Genomic DNA, 15,261 nt, shown 5'->3' on the forward strand with positions numbered 1-15,261 from the left:
TACACTTATTTCATAGATTGTATTTTTAAAATGGGCCCACGACCCATAAAAATCAGCAGAATTAACTACGGATCAAAGCTTTTCACGTACACTTGGATCAGCCAGCCTGGACACATCAACCAGCCTGGAAATCCCAACACCACCCAACCTACACTTCCTCCTTATACAGATTTTCAACTTCCCGCGTACCAAAAAGTGATCTGTGCCGCATTCAGCTCCACGCATAACACGCACACTACAGATGTCCCGCAAATCTGCCTTCCTGGAAATAATGTAATCAATCAAATGACCTTGTTTTGAACGAGGATGGGTCCAGGTAAACCTATGGACCTCTTTTTGGCTGAAGAAAGTGTTACAGATAGCAAGGTCAAACTGAGTGCATAGATGGAGAAGATACAGACCATTACTGTTGACCCTACCTACACCAAACCGGCCGAGTGAGTCCCAGGTGTGATGATCCTTGCCAACCCTTGCATTTAGATCACCCATGAGTAAGATCTTCTCAGATAAAGGAATAGAGGAAATGGTACGACTGAGATCTCGGTAAAACGCCGTGATGGTGTCTTCATCATGACCCATGGTAGGGGCATACACGGATAAAATCGTCACATACCTACTGTGTGCAAGAGGGAAGTGCATCATCATAATTCTGTCACTTACACAGATTGGCTGTTCAATCCTCTTCACCAAATCAGAACGCACTGCAAAGCCAATTCCACCCCGATGGTTTTCCTTTCCAAAAAAAGGTGTATCCCGAGCCCACTTCCACCAATTGATCCTCACCCCTCAATCGTGTTTCAGACAATGCCGCAATGTCTATGCTGTACCTAGCGAGCTCTCTTGCAACAATAGCTGTAGCTGTCCTACGCTCAGGTCTTTCACTATCCAGGACATCTACCAAAGTTCTCACATTCCACATAGCAACAGTTAGGTTATTCCTCTCCTGATAGAACTTTGATTTTCCTTGTTTATTATTTTTCTTCAACTTTATCTTGTTTCTCCTGCAAATATAGAGCAGCCGCCGACCACAGGAAGCCGACCAGCTAATAAAAGGGTAGACAATTTTTAGGTCACCTTTTCTAGACCCTTCCCAAATTCATGGGTGAGCGGTGTATCCCTAGAAAAGGCTGCTCAGCCGCCAGATCATCCACCAAAGTTGCTTCCACCCTGTAAGCGATTTAGTTGACAATGTTAGATAAATCACTGGCCGCCTATATGCAGATTTGCAGCTATGCACTTCCAGCCCGCTAAGCCTGTGCCCGTCACCACTCACCTATCGCCATAGGACTTTTACTTTTTTTTTTTTTTTTTTTAATTCTTCGAAAGATATCTGCATATAACGATCGCGACACAACATGCTTGTGCTACACATATTGTACCCTCTCGCACCCTACCACTGGTTGCACAATGACAAACTGAAATAGTGAGATGAATGAGCAGTGGCATAGTGTGCATGTTTTATTATCACGGAGTTTTAACCTTTCCGGCAGCTGGACATATACACACACATACACATAAGCAAGCAAACATGCATATGTATTTATATATCCCTAGTTCTCACAATATAGTAACCCTCCAGAACTTGAGAGGGAGGCTAATAGGTACTACACCTTGCCCAAGGGGAACCTAAAACTATGCAAGGAAGAGGCGTTCATCTCCCTGAGGTAGTAGGTTACTCGCATACCCAATACATACATGCATACATACTACATACATATATATATATATACATACATATATATACATATATATATATATATATATATACATACATATATATATACATACATATATATATACATATATATACATACATAAAACATATATATATATATATATATATATATATATATACATATATATGATGATGATGATTGCTGCATCTTTCCAGATGATCGCTGTCACATTGAGTTCTCCAAATCTTGTCGTCCATGCCATCTCAGATGACTCTGCACTCCCATACAAGTTGATTTGTTGGATAACTTTATTTTGAAGTATATATATATATACACACACACACACACACACACACACACACACACACACACACACACACACACATATAATGTTGTATCTGTAAAGGATAGTGCAATTTTTGTAGGAAATCTCATATAGGAGAGCTCAATGAGTAGCAGAATAATAATAGAGTTAAAAGAAAAAAAAACGCAATAAAAAATTTGGCCAAATCTCATTACAAATTTATTTCAACTTAAAAGGGTCTTTTCAAATGAGTAAGCTGGGTGAGGTTTGTCACCTGAATAAATACCGATCCCAGAACTGATGAAATGAACTCCTTGAATAAAACAATCAAGGTTAAACATTGGAGAACCGGCCAACATCTTCCATTTCTGGCACAGCAATCAAAGATAGGAAACTTCTATTCAAGAGTGACAGTAAAATTTAATAAAATAACAAAGGGTTATGAAATTTTATAAAGTCAAATTTTAAAGTAATTTTTCAAGCATTTATAATGAAAGGGAGATAATTCTGAAATGGATTCAATCTGATAATACAGAAAATGCCTAAAAATAAGATGGATGTATTAGCTATTATATTTTGAAAATATATAGTGCAAGTTAATTTGATATTGAAGTATTTATTGTATTATACATTTGCTAGCATCAAATCAATCAAATTAATTTGACCAAAAAACCCCCCAAAATAAATAGAAATGTGCGACAAACCATGTAAAGAAACTGGTAGAAAATATTTACATTCAGATATACATTCTGAATGTTTGTTAAGGACCACTTTAAACCTGAATATGGTTAACAGTGTCACTATTTGCCCTTGCAGGCTGTGCCATGGAGCAGAAATATGAACAGAGAATGTTGTCAATCTTCCATTGAACTACAAGTGATAGTGCTAGGGGGTCTTTCCAGTGCTCAATATCCGGAGAATATCTGGTGGAGAGGATATCACATACTTCTTTTTTTGGGCGATTACATTTATATGTTTTCATCCGTTCTTTTATTTTTATTGTGGGGGTATCCACGTTACCCATGATGAAAATGATTAGTATACAGGTGTGTTTCAAACAGAACTTCATGTCAACCCAGGCAACGCTGGGTACCCATGCTAGTATATATATATATATATATATATATATATATATATATATATATATATATATATATATAGTTTTTTGAAAATACATTTTTTTGAAAATTACAATATATATATATATATATATATATATATATATATATATATATATATTGTAATTAAAAAATAAACTGTTTTTATTTAAGTAACCTCCCTTGAAAATTAATACAAATCTAATATATAAACTATAAACGGCTATATGTCTGTCTGTCTGTCTGCTTGTCTGTCTCCATATTTTCAAACTCTATGGACCATTCTTTTATGGGTTTTAGTTGGTTAAAAGTGTTTTTAATGGATCCAAAACGGGTTAAAATTGAAAAAAAAATCGTTAAGCATTTTGTACATTCTTTTTAGTTTATTTTTAATTGTTAATTTTTAATCGATTTATATGCGTGTCACATTGGGGCAGTGATAACGTCATCAGCTTTCCGTGTTCAGTTTCGATTCTAGCTGATGGCACCTAAATACTTTTTTTAAAAACTTTTGAAATCATGACTTTATATCTGTACAAATTAAAATATCATATTTAAGCGTATTTTACACCTGAAAAAGCCCCCCCCCCTTCCCTTGCCCCTCGCTGGTAATATTTTAAGAAAATATTTCTTCTGATCAAATTAATGGAACAGATTATGAAAATAGGGGAGAGGATAAACGATGACCTCGTTAGACAGCTGAGGATGTTAATTAATGCTTCTTAGTTTGGCTTTGTGCCACGTACAAGTACAAATGATAACATCTTCGTGGTGCAACAGCTGCAGAAGAAACACCTGGCGATTTAGAAACCTCTTTACATGGCTTTTGGAGATCTCTCCCCCCACCCCCACCCTTCAAAAAAAAAAAAAGAAAAGAAAAAGAAAGAAAAAAAAAGAAAAGAACTTTTGACTAGCCAGGTTGTTTGGTAGGCAATGAGGAAGCTTGAAATGGATAAGTGGATTGCATGTCTCATTCAAGGAACTAACACTTGGAACAGAGATTGTCTTTGAGACAGCTACAGAGATGAGTTTTATGTGAGGGTTGAGGTTCGTCAGGGTTCTGTTTTCAGCTTTTTCCTTACTTTTCATCATGGTGATCGATGATCTGTCGCAGGTATTTTGCATTGGTGTCCCATGAGAGGGTCATTATGCTGATGGTCTTATACTAGCTTAGCAGAATCGTTTGCGGAATGTGTTTGTATGAAAATAAACTAGAGAACATATGACCAAAAATTAATAAAAACCATGATGTTTGCACAGCATGCAGTGTCCGCGTCAAGCAAAAAGAATAAAGAAAAAAAAAAAAGAAAAAAGAAAAGTCGCTGAGTTTGCTTATAGGCTGGCGATCTCGTAAGGGAACGAGACTTAAGGGCATGTAATATATATATATGAAGGCCGGGGGGGGGGGAGGAACGGTTTCAATAAAAAACAAAAACAAAAAAAAAAACCCTGCTGATCAGAGAAGGGTATTCTTTTTGACAGAAGTGAGTTTTGTCAGATGTCTATTGACTTTTGAGACTGGGAATTGTCAGAAGGAGAAGAATCAGCTGTGTATTAAATTTTGATACCGAGAATTGTGAAAAAGGAGAGGAATAGTTAAAATAAATTGTTGGGAGATTGTGGAATATTTTACAGCAGAACAGAAGGGACGTGGGAGAACGCAGGATAAAAACAAAACAGAACAAAAAAAAAACAAAACAAAAACAATCTGTGATACCAGTTTCGACCTTCATAAGAGTTCTAGCAGATTCCTATGTGTTGTCTTTCACAAAATTGTTGGCAGCAATAGCATCTTCTACTATAGTTGCCAATAGATGTGCCTCCTAACCCTCCATGATTGTGGGGGCGCTGCATTATTTCATGCAGTGTGTCTTGGGCAGCAATTTTTTTTAATGAAATATAAGTGAAAAAAAAAAAAAAATGAAATTCTTATAAAATATGTGCAAAAATGTCAGCGATTTTTTTTTTAATGAAATGAAGTGAAGAAAAGAAAATGAAATTCTGATTAAAAAAGAAAAAAAATGTGAAAAAAGTGTCAGCGATATTTTGAATGAAGCGATGTAACTTTTCTATCGGAAAAATCATTTGGTGTGTGTGAATTTGCAGTACAGGCATATCAGATATTCTTGTGCGCATACACACCTTCTATAGAAAATTAGAAATTCTATAATACAGGTCTTTATATCTCGAAAAGTACTTGTTTCTGTAAAATTTAAATGAAAGTTTCGTCTTTAGCCTAGTCGAAAACCTTGTAAGTTACAAATTTTAAAGAAATTTGTGGATTGTTGGTTGCAGAGAAATAGATTTGCTTTATAGCGCGCTTCAGTAGCGAGCATGACATGTTCATTTTTTTTCAGCAACTTGTGGGATCAAAAACGGTAATTGAAATTTTAAACATTTTCAGCCGTTTCGCTGTTGACTGGCGATCTTTCTGCTCCGGAAGTTTGCGACAACTTGTTACAAAATGAAGACCCAATAGAAGACTAAGGTATCGAAGTCGGAATCAATGAAAATTTAATTGTTCGACGACAATATAACTTTTTAAAGGCAACAAAAGGAGTTCCAAACAAAGTTTCGTTATCGCTCCGATAATGAACAGAGAAACAATCATCTACACGAGATATTTGTTTTCAGCATACTCGAAAACCATTAAAAGTTGTAATTTTTCTCTATTTTTATTTTATTTATGATAAGTTTCTTTAAATGACGACTTTTAAAGGTTTTCAACTATGCGTAATACGAAAATCATATTGAAATTTTGTAGAGACAAGTAGTTATCGAGATATAAAGACAAAAACAAACAAAAAATGACCAATGGGTGACTATTTGGGACTTCCAGGTGCTGTATGTGATCTCTGCTATTCTATTTTGTCACTGAACTCAAACAGTGCCGTTTCGAGAGAAGTGTGGTTGGAGATTGCACAACCCTTGCCTCACAATTACAAGCTGCCCCTACAGGGGGTATCCTTTGTCTTTTGAGACTGAACGGAGGCATCAACAAGATTGCTTTATGATATTTTACGTTGACGGACCCAGTCGATTGCCTGTAGTGAAGTTGCTTTAATTAACTGCAGCAGCAATTAGTTGTAAATTGATTGATTGTACATCATTTTTAGTCGTACATTTGACGCGGTGGTGGCACACGAGTCATTTTTTGAAAAACCGGTCATCAAAACAAGAGTCAAAATTGTCTCGGAGAAGTTCCTATAGAACTACAGCTATTACTTACTTCATGTCACTGCACACATAAGACTCATGACCATGCTTATAGCTTCTATATTCGTAGTGCAAAATTATTCCATATAGGTGAGACCTGTTGCAACAGCTTGGCGAAAAATGGACATTAATGTCATTGATAAAAAAAAAATGTCCAATGCATAAATGCCACATCTGGGCTGGTGCATCTGCTACTAGTCTCTCGCTCCTTGACAAGGTTCAAAAGAGAGTCGCAAACCTGATAGGCCCTGAACTGGCATCTAAGCTTCAGCCTCTGTCCCATCGATGAAACGTTGCATCCCTCTGCCTTTTCTACAAGTATTTTAGTGGTGACTGCTCTGACGAACTGCAATCACTTGTGCCTCCACGACGTGAGCACCCTCGACAAACCCGACAGGCTTCTAAATCCCACCCCCATACTGTAGAGATCACTAGATGTAAAAGATCTTTTTACTCCAATAGTTTCTTCCCCAGAAACGCTAGACTCTGGAATTCCATTCCAGGTCCCTGCTTCCCCAACAGTACTGACGTGCAGAAGTTCAAGTGCAACGTAAACCGACATCTTGCTGCCCAAATCTCTACATAGTACCCCAGTAGTTGTTGCCCCTGATAGTAGCCCCCTACACCAAAGTGGCAATTTGCCTTGTTTGGGGTGAAAATGTAATTAAAAAAAAAAAAAAAAAAAAAAAAAAAATGGAGAAAAAAATCTTTTGGCATTTATTAATTTACATTTTTCTCTTTTCTTTTTTTTTCTCTTTCTTTTTTTTTACTTACCTGTGTTATTATATATACGACATCTTACTTTAAACTTGTGTGGTGCTTTACTCGGCCATATTGTTAAGAAAAAATCTCCTTTTAGTTTCATGCCGCTTTTTTGATAGATTTCCTCACAATCTGAAATAAAAAAAAAAATGAAAGTGAAATAAAGCAACGAGGAAATCAAATAAAACGAACATTTATGTATTATTTTATATATATATATGGGGGAATTTAAAGAAAAAGATTGATTCTTTAAGGGGAGACTTATCGGGATAATGCAAAGCTCAATAAATTGTTTTGCAACTGATATAGAAAAGCATCTCCTTATTGAATAAACGAATAAATCTATATGCATTAGTATATACTTTTATATTATTTTCTTATTTTCTTTGAGTCTCTCTCTCTCTCTCTCTCTCTCTCTCTCTCTCTATATATATATATATATATATATATATATATATATATATATTTATATATATATTTATATATATTGAAAAAGCTTTTTTAAATCATTGCTATATATTAGATCCAATATAATATAATAATAAATACGAAATCTGCATTAATCAAAATATCATATTGAAGCATATTTTACGACCAGGTAATGCCGGGTGGCCTGCTAGTATATATATATATATATATATATATATATATATATATATATATATATATGATTTTAAAAAGTTTTTTCAAAAAATGACTCGTGCGCCACCACCGAGAATCGAAACCAAAACGTTTAGTTTACAAATTATTTTTTTCCTTTGCACTTAATGCCTGACCTATGAAGACATGTTTGCTGCACGGCTAAAAATTAAAACATTTATGCATGCATATTTGTAATGCTGTTGTTCGACCTTCACCTATCAAATTTCATTTTTTTTAATTTTCACACTTTTGTAGATTTTACCTGGCTAAAATCCAAGTATAAAATTTTGCATGGGTTCAAATACCTTATATAGGAAGTTTCATATCTGTAGTCCAAAGACTGACAAAAGAGTTTCGTAGGTAAAATCTTTTAAACAAATATGTTCATACTTTACATTGTAGAGACAATCTACGAAAGTGAGAAAGACCATCCTATCTCACATAGAGAAAAAAACATCCTACCTCATATGGAGAAAAAATCATCCTACCTCACACAGAGAAAAAATATCCTATGTTGCATGGAGAAAACCCATCCTACCTCACATGGAGAAAAACCATTTGACCTCAGATCGAGAAAATACATCCTATCTCACATGGAGAAAAAACGTCCTACTTCACATGGAGAAAAAACGTCCTACCTCACACGAAGAAAAAATGTCCTACCTCACATGGAGAAACCCCATCCTACCTCACATGGAGAAAATCCATTCTACCTCACATGGAGAAAATCCATCCTACCTCCCATGGAGAAAATACATCCTACCTCACATGGAGAAAATACATCCTACCTCACATGGAGAAAATACATACTACCTCATATGGAGAAAAAACATCTTACATCACATGGAGAAAAAACATCCTACCTCACATGGAGAAGATCCATTCAACTTCACATGGAGAAAATCCATCCTACCTCACATGGGGGAAAATCCATCCTACCTCACATGGAGAAAAACATCCTACTTCACATGGAGAAAAGCATCCTACCTCTCATGGAGAAAAAACATCCTGGCCGAGAACACTTCTTTCCCATGCTGAACGCATTCTAACTTTTGCGGTATATCTCCGTCCTAGCTAAAACCGAGATTCCACCCAGGTGGTGAGTTAATGAATATTTCTATTGCTTTGTCATTGTTACATGTGCGGTTTTTACATTTGTTAGGGTATTTAATAAATGTGTATATTCATACTTGGGCACAGTTTAGTTAGTCATTGATCATTATTTATGCTTGCTAAGTATATTTCTATTTCAGGTTAATGAAATTAACTATGAGACTCTAATACTAACAGCAAGAAGAAAAAAAATACAATGGCAGCTAATTCACTTTAAAAATATAAATAAATAAATCTATCTATCTATATATCTATAAAAGTGAAAATTTGTGTGTGTGTGCGTGCGTGCGTGCGTGCGTGCGTGCGTGCGTGTGTGTGTGTGTGTGTGTGTGTGTGTACATCTCCCTACCAAATAACGCTCTCAATTTTGGGTCTAGAGAGTCGAGATTTGACATAAGAAGTATTGAGATTTGGGAAAAATCTTTTTAATCGGTTTTTGGTCAAAAATTTGGCTGTCAAGGGGTCAAAGTTCAACGATTTGACCTTTGAAAACTCTACCGAACTCCTCCACCAATTTTGGATCTAAACACTTGAGATTTTAGATGTAGGTTACTTGGATATGAGCCAAACTTTTTAATTTGATTTGAGCCCAAAATAATAAATGTTAAGGATCAAAATTGGGGTTAAAGTTAAAAAAATTTAACCTCTGCGGTCTCTACCAAATTATTCAGCCAATTTTTGGTCTAAACATTTGAAATTTTACATAAAGCGTATGCAGACATATGGCAATCTTTTTAATCGTTTTTTGGACAAAAATTTAGCTGCCAAGGGGTTAAAGTTCAAAAGATTTGTCATTTGCGGTCTCTAGCAAACTATTCAGCCAATTTTGTGTCTAAACATTTGAAATTTTACATAAAGGGTATTCAGACATGCAGCAAGCTTTTTAATCGGTTTTGGAGCAAAAATTTGGCTGCCAAGAGGTCAAAGTTGAAAGAGTTGACCTTTGCAGTCTCTACCAAACTCTTCTGTCAATTTTCGGTCTAAACGCTTGAAATTTTAGATGTAGGTTACCTGGACATGAGTCAAAGTTTTTAATATATATATATATACATAGGCACATAAAGTTATGAACAGTACATAGGCCCGAGCAAAGCCGGACTGGACTGCTAGTTAAATAAAAGGAAAACGAAATCCAAGATAATTTCAAAACATTTAACAAATAAACCGAAATATGAAGCCTTTACTTTGAGTAGGGTTGGTAATATAAAACAATATATACTCTAATATATGTATGTAAACGTTTGTATGTTTAACGCAATTGCAGTTGTGTTTCAGTGAGAGGCAATCACTTCAGAGCTAAGGTGATTATGAAAGTAAATTCGGATCATAGGTAGATAAGAAAAAACAAAAAAAAAAAAAAAAAAAAAAAAAAAATAAAACAAAACAAAACAAAAAAAAACAAAAAGCACTTGTGCTTTATTGTCACGGGAAAACTTTTTTTTTTTCAGTTTGGAGAACTCACATCAGGGAGACAATGCGGCTTCATGACTGACAAACAACAAATGTCAACAACAATACAATATATTTATCTATATATCTATAAAAGTGAAAGTGTCTGTCTGTCTGTCTGCCTGTGTACATTTCCCTACGCAATAGTTCTGACAATTTTCAGTCTACAGACTCGAAATTTGATATACAGGATACTGAGATTTGGGAAAATCTTTTTAATCCGTTTTCGGCCAGAAATTTGGCTGTTAAGGGGTCAAAGTTCAACGATTTGACCTTTGAGAACTCTACCAAACTCCTCCGACAATTTTAGGTCTAAACATTTGAAATTTTAGATATAGGTTCCGTGGACATGAATCTAACTTAATAACTTGATTTGAGCCCAAAACAATAAATGTTAAGGGGTTATAATAGGGCTCAAAGCTAAAAAAAATGTAACCGCTTCGGTCTCTACCAAATTACTCAGATAATTTCTGGTCTAAACATTTGAAATTTTACATAAAGGGTATTCAGAAATAGGGCAAGCTTTTTAATCGATTTGGCCTGAAAATTTGAGCTACCAATATATAAATGTATGTATGTATGTATGCTTGCATACCTGCCTAAAACTTTCGAGAGAGGCGACGGATTTTTACAAGATCAGTATCATTTTGAAGTTTGACCTTTTAGACGATAAATACCGAAAAATTGGCTAAAAACACTAATATCTTCAACTTCAACTGGGCACTTTTCTACAGAGGGGGGGGAGTCGCTTTTTCCGCCAATATTTTCGAAAGTCATCCCCTCTTTTCGATTGTCTAGCCTTAATTTAAACCTACGTCACTTCCGGTTTGGCAGTGGTCGTAACAGCAAAGACATCAGGTTTTTTTCCCCCGTTTTCTTCCTCCTTCGGGGTTCGGGTTCGCACCTGCCTTTCTACTACCACTTTTTTTTTTTTTTTCCACACACACCTCCAAACACCCGAGAAACGCCGGGCTTAAATGCTAGTTCAATAAATGTGTAAAAAAAATAATATTCTAAAAAACAAAAACCCAAAAAACAATTACGTATTCCACAACTATTTACAAAATTTAGAAGTTATATACTTTAACTGCTTTCATTTACTTTTTGTAATTTTTTTTTTCAATCATTAACTTTCACTAATTTTTTTGTGAAATAATTTTTTTTAATTAAAATTATTTTCTATTGTCTTAATTTTATTTTAATTCAGATAATTAATGCTTTATTTCGTGTTATTGTATTTATTGTGGTTATATGTTGTCTTGGTCATGAAATTGCATTGTCTCTCCCTAATGTGAGCTCTCCAAACTGAAACCAAAAATGGTCTCCCCTGACAGTAATACACAAGAGCTTGTAGGGAAAAGAAGTTTAAGTGAAATTAAATCTCTTTGCCTCAAACAAAATAATAAAAAAAGGAATAAAACAAAATGATACCTCCTTCTGGTTTAAAATGCACCGCATTTATTTTTTTTAACAAAAACAACAAGATGAATAAGCAAAGGTCCGATCGGTGAAAGTTCTTGCAAAGTTATTATGATTAGAATGTTAGGTGAAAGTCATTCGTGGAATTAATAAGATTAGAAGGTAAATGTCTTGTGTGAAAATAATGTCCTTATTTTAAGGTTGGTGTTTTAACTGGCGAAGTTCGCCTTATTTAAAAGTCCCATGAGGAAAGTAATTTGTGAGGAAAGTAATTCGTTGTTATTAATTAGAAAATCTGCGGAATGGGTGCGTGTGTGCATAAGTGTGATTTTTGAGTGCCCGTGTGACGTGTGTAATTATGGTTTTGGCAGCTTTGACAGCAACGATGTTATGAAAACGAGAGGCATGTTCTCATGTGACGTCGAAGTGAGAAGAAGGGAAAAAGAAGGGGAGAAAGAATGTTTGATGCGTTTTTATACATTTTGGACCGGCTCCAAAACAAGATTGCTACTGCTGGTATTTTGGTTTTTGGAAAAGCGTTAAAAAGACAATCTTCTAAATTTTCTCATTGGTCGCTTGTGTCACGTGATACTGTCGTCAACTACGTCCGCCAGAAATATGTTCATTTTACTTTTGTTGCTGTGAGAAAAAGTGTGTGGGCGTATTTGAAATTATGCCGCTGCTAGAAGAACTTATTTTTGTGCAAAATGCGCGGGAAAATTGAAATGAATGAACGTTCGTTTATTTGCACACGAGCGTGTGTGTGTGTGTGTGTGTGTGTGTGTGTGTGTGTGTGTGTGTGACTGCAAAAGCTAAAACAAACCAAAAATAATAAATGAATTGGAAAAAGAAAGACAACCAAAAAGCAAAACAAAACAAAACAAAAAAACAAAAACAAAAAAAAAGCACCAAAAAGAGCAGTTTCTAAATCACACCTGCAGATGGTCAACCTCATTAAGGTTATTTAAACCGTAGACAGCCGTTTACCGCAGTTTAAAATATCAATGATAAAAAGATTGGGATAGGGAGCAAAAGTTCGATAAAAGTGTAGGAAAAAGATGTATGGAAGGCCGCTAAAAATATAAATCATGTCATCTTGACAGAATCAGAGAAAGTTTATTTAATTTTTATTTTAATTTCTTCTCCCCCTCCCCCAATATCTTATTTGATTTATTTTTTTAAAAAATATTTTAATAGAGATATATAACAATACTCTATGGCTGACTGGGATAGCTTCCGTACATTCATATCTGATTTACCTCTGCACTCCATGTTTAAAAAGGATGTGTCCTCTATAGTATCAGATCTGACCGAATGGTTAATTGTAGGCATAGACCAATTCATACCATCTAAAAAATTTCAACAAAAACCTAACAGCCAGCCATGGTTCTCCCCAGAATGTGCTGCTGCTATCGAGCACAGAAATCACTTTTTCCATAGCTACCAACGTAATAGATGCACTGAGACTAAAGCTGCTTTCAGGTCTGCCAGCAACCACTGTAAAAGAGTAATAAAAAATGCAAGAGAGCTATATGCTCAGTCTGTTAAATCCAAGGTAGCTGATCAGCGGCTTGGATCCCACCAGTTTTGGCAAATAACAAATAAGATCCTGAACAGAAGTGTGCGTTCTATCCCAACCATTATCAATGGACCAGAGGTCATCTCGTCAGCGTCAGACAAGGCCAAACTATTTGCAAAGAACTTTGCAGCTAATTCTACCCTATGCGACGAAGGCCATCAACTCCCCATATTTCCTCCTATAACACAGAACAAGCTAGGTAACATACAAATATCCATGCATGAGGTCGCCAAGCTAATAAAGAACCTAGATTCCAGTAAAGCAACTGGCCCTGATGGCATCCCAATTATAGTGTTAAAAAAGCTTCAACCAGAACTTGCTCCCATACTTATGAAACTATTTAAGCGCTGCCTTAAGGAGAAGTGCTTTCCGACTCCCTGGAAGACCTCTTCAGTTTGCCCTATATTTAAGAATTCAGGTGATAAGTCATCTCCCTCTCAATACAGACCTATAAGTCTCCTGTGTGTTATGAGTAAGTTGCTGGAATCCATATTAAATAGAGAAATAGTCAACCACCTCAGCAGGAATAACCTTCTTAGTGACACACAATATGGTTTCCGCTCTGCAAGATCTACCGCAGATGTGCTGACGGTTATATCCCACAGGATAAGTGAATCTCTTGACAAAGGCTTCCTTTCTAGGGCAATTGCTCTTGACATATCAAAGGCCTTTGACAAGGTATGGCATAAGGGTCTACTTCACAAGATTTCCAGCTACGGTATAATGGGAAATGTTTTCTCAATCATTAAATCATTTCTCTCCGATAGTCTCATAAGAGTAGTGGTAGATGGACAAAAATCGGAGGCCTGCAATATAAATGCTGGAGTCCCTCAGGGGTCAATCCTGGGCCCAACTCTCTTCCTGATCTACATCAATGACCTCCCTAAACACATACTTAAATCATTCGTTGACATCTATGCTGATGACACGACCATCTACGGCAACACATCAAAGGCTGTAAATGACAAAGTTCTCTCTGATTCTCTCTCCTCTGATCTCGAGCGCGTGGTTCAGTGGGGGAAGATGTGACTGGTTACCTTTAATGCATCCAAAACCAAACTCCTTTCCTTACATCATCAACGCTCTGATCCCCAACTGGCATCAATTGTGATGGATGGCTCTCGTCTGGGTGAGGCTCCGTGTTTTGACAAGCTTCTGGGTTTGACCTTTACTCCTGATATGAAATGGAACACGTACATCAAGTCTGTTGCCAAGGTCACTGGAAAGATGGTGGGATCCTTCTACCGCTCCAGAAGATATCTCACTACTGATGCAACTCTCTATCTATATAAAAGCCAAGTACGTCCAAGGATGGAATACTGTTGCCATATCTGGGCAGGAGCTGCTAAAAACAGCCTATCCTGCCTTGACAGAGTACAAAATAGACTTCGTGGCTTAGTGGGGGATGCCCTTTTCTCTACGCTGCAACCTCTCTCCCACAGAAGAGACGTTGCGAGCCTGTCCTTGTTTTATCGTTATTTCCATGGCAGAAGCTCGTCTGAACTCCAATCTCTGGTCCCCCCTCGCCAATCTTTCACGAAAAACACCCGTCTAGCTGAATCCACTGTGAAAAATTTCCCCCACTCTGTATCTGTGCCTAAATCAAAGCGCGGATTCCATGAACAAAGCTTCTTTCTTAGAACTGCACGCCTGTGGAACTCTGTTCCGTCTGCCTGCTCCCCTCCGGACTACAACTTGGATGTCTTCAAGTCCAATGTTAACAAATTCCTAATGAACCGCCCCCTTATGTAAACACGTCAGCAAATCTCCTCACTAACTTAATGTACTTGCAATAACCCTTATCCCTGAGTGGCTTCCGGGCCTTGATAAGTGGTGATCACTGTGTAAAAAAAAAAAAAAAAAAAAATACATGTATACGAATATTAGTCTTTGCGCGAAAGAGCAGGACACAAAATGTTTTAAATAATAATAATAATAGAATAACAATAACAAAGACTTTCGCTGGTGAGGACTACTATTGACCGTAACCAGTTATACATTCCT

At 36.2% G+C, this 15,261-nt stretch overlaps 1 protein-coding gene across 2 annotated transcripts in view; it reads right to left on the bottom strand.

Annotated features, from left to right (window-relative positions):
- LOC145268293 (angiopoietin-4-like) overlaps positions 1-15,261 on the bottom strand; it is a 111,212-nt gene that overhangs the window by 15,302 nt on the left and 80,649 nt on the right. For both annotated transcript variants that reach the window (XM_080123700.1, XM_080123701.1), the window contains exon 3: positions 7,068-7,187. In XM_080123700.1, coding sequence (XP_079979826.1) covers positions 7,068-7,187 — 120 coding nt within the window. The remainder of the gene's footprint in view (positions 1-7,067; positions 7,188-15,261) is intronic.

This window comes from Euprymna scolopes, chromosome 43 (assembly GCF_053919585.1).
Source record: "Euprymna scolopes isolate OS-2025 chromosome 43, ASM5391958v1, whole genome shotgun sequence".
Classification (NCBI taxonomy): domain Eukaryota; kingdom Metazoa; phylum Mollusca; class Cephalopoda; order Sepiida; family Sepiolidae; genus Euprymna; species Euprymna scolopes.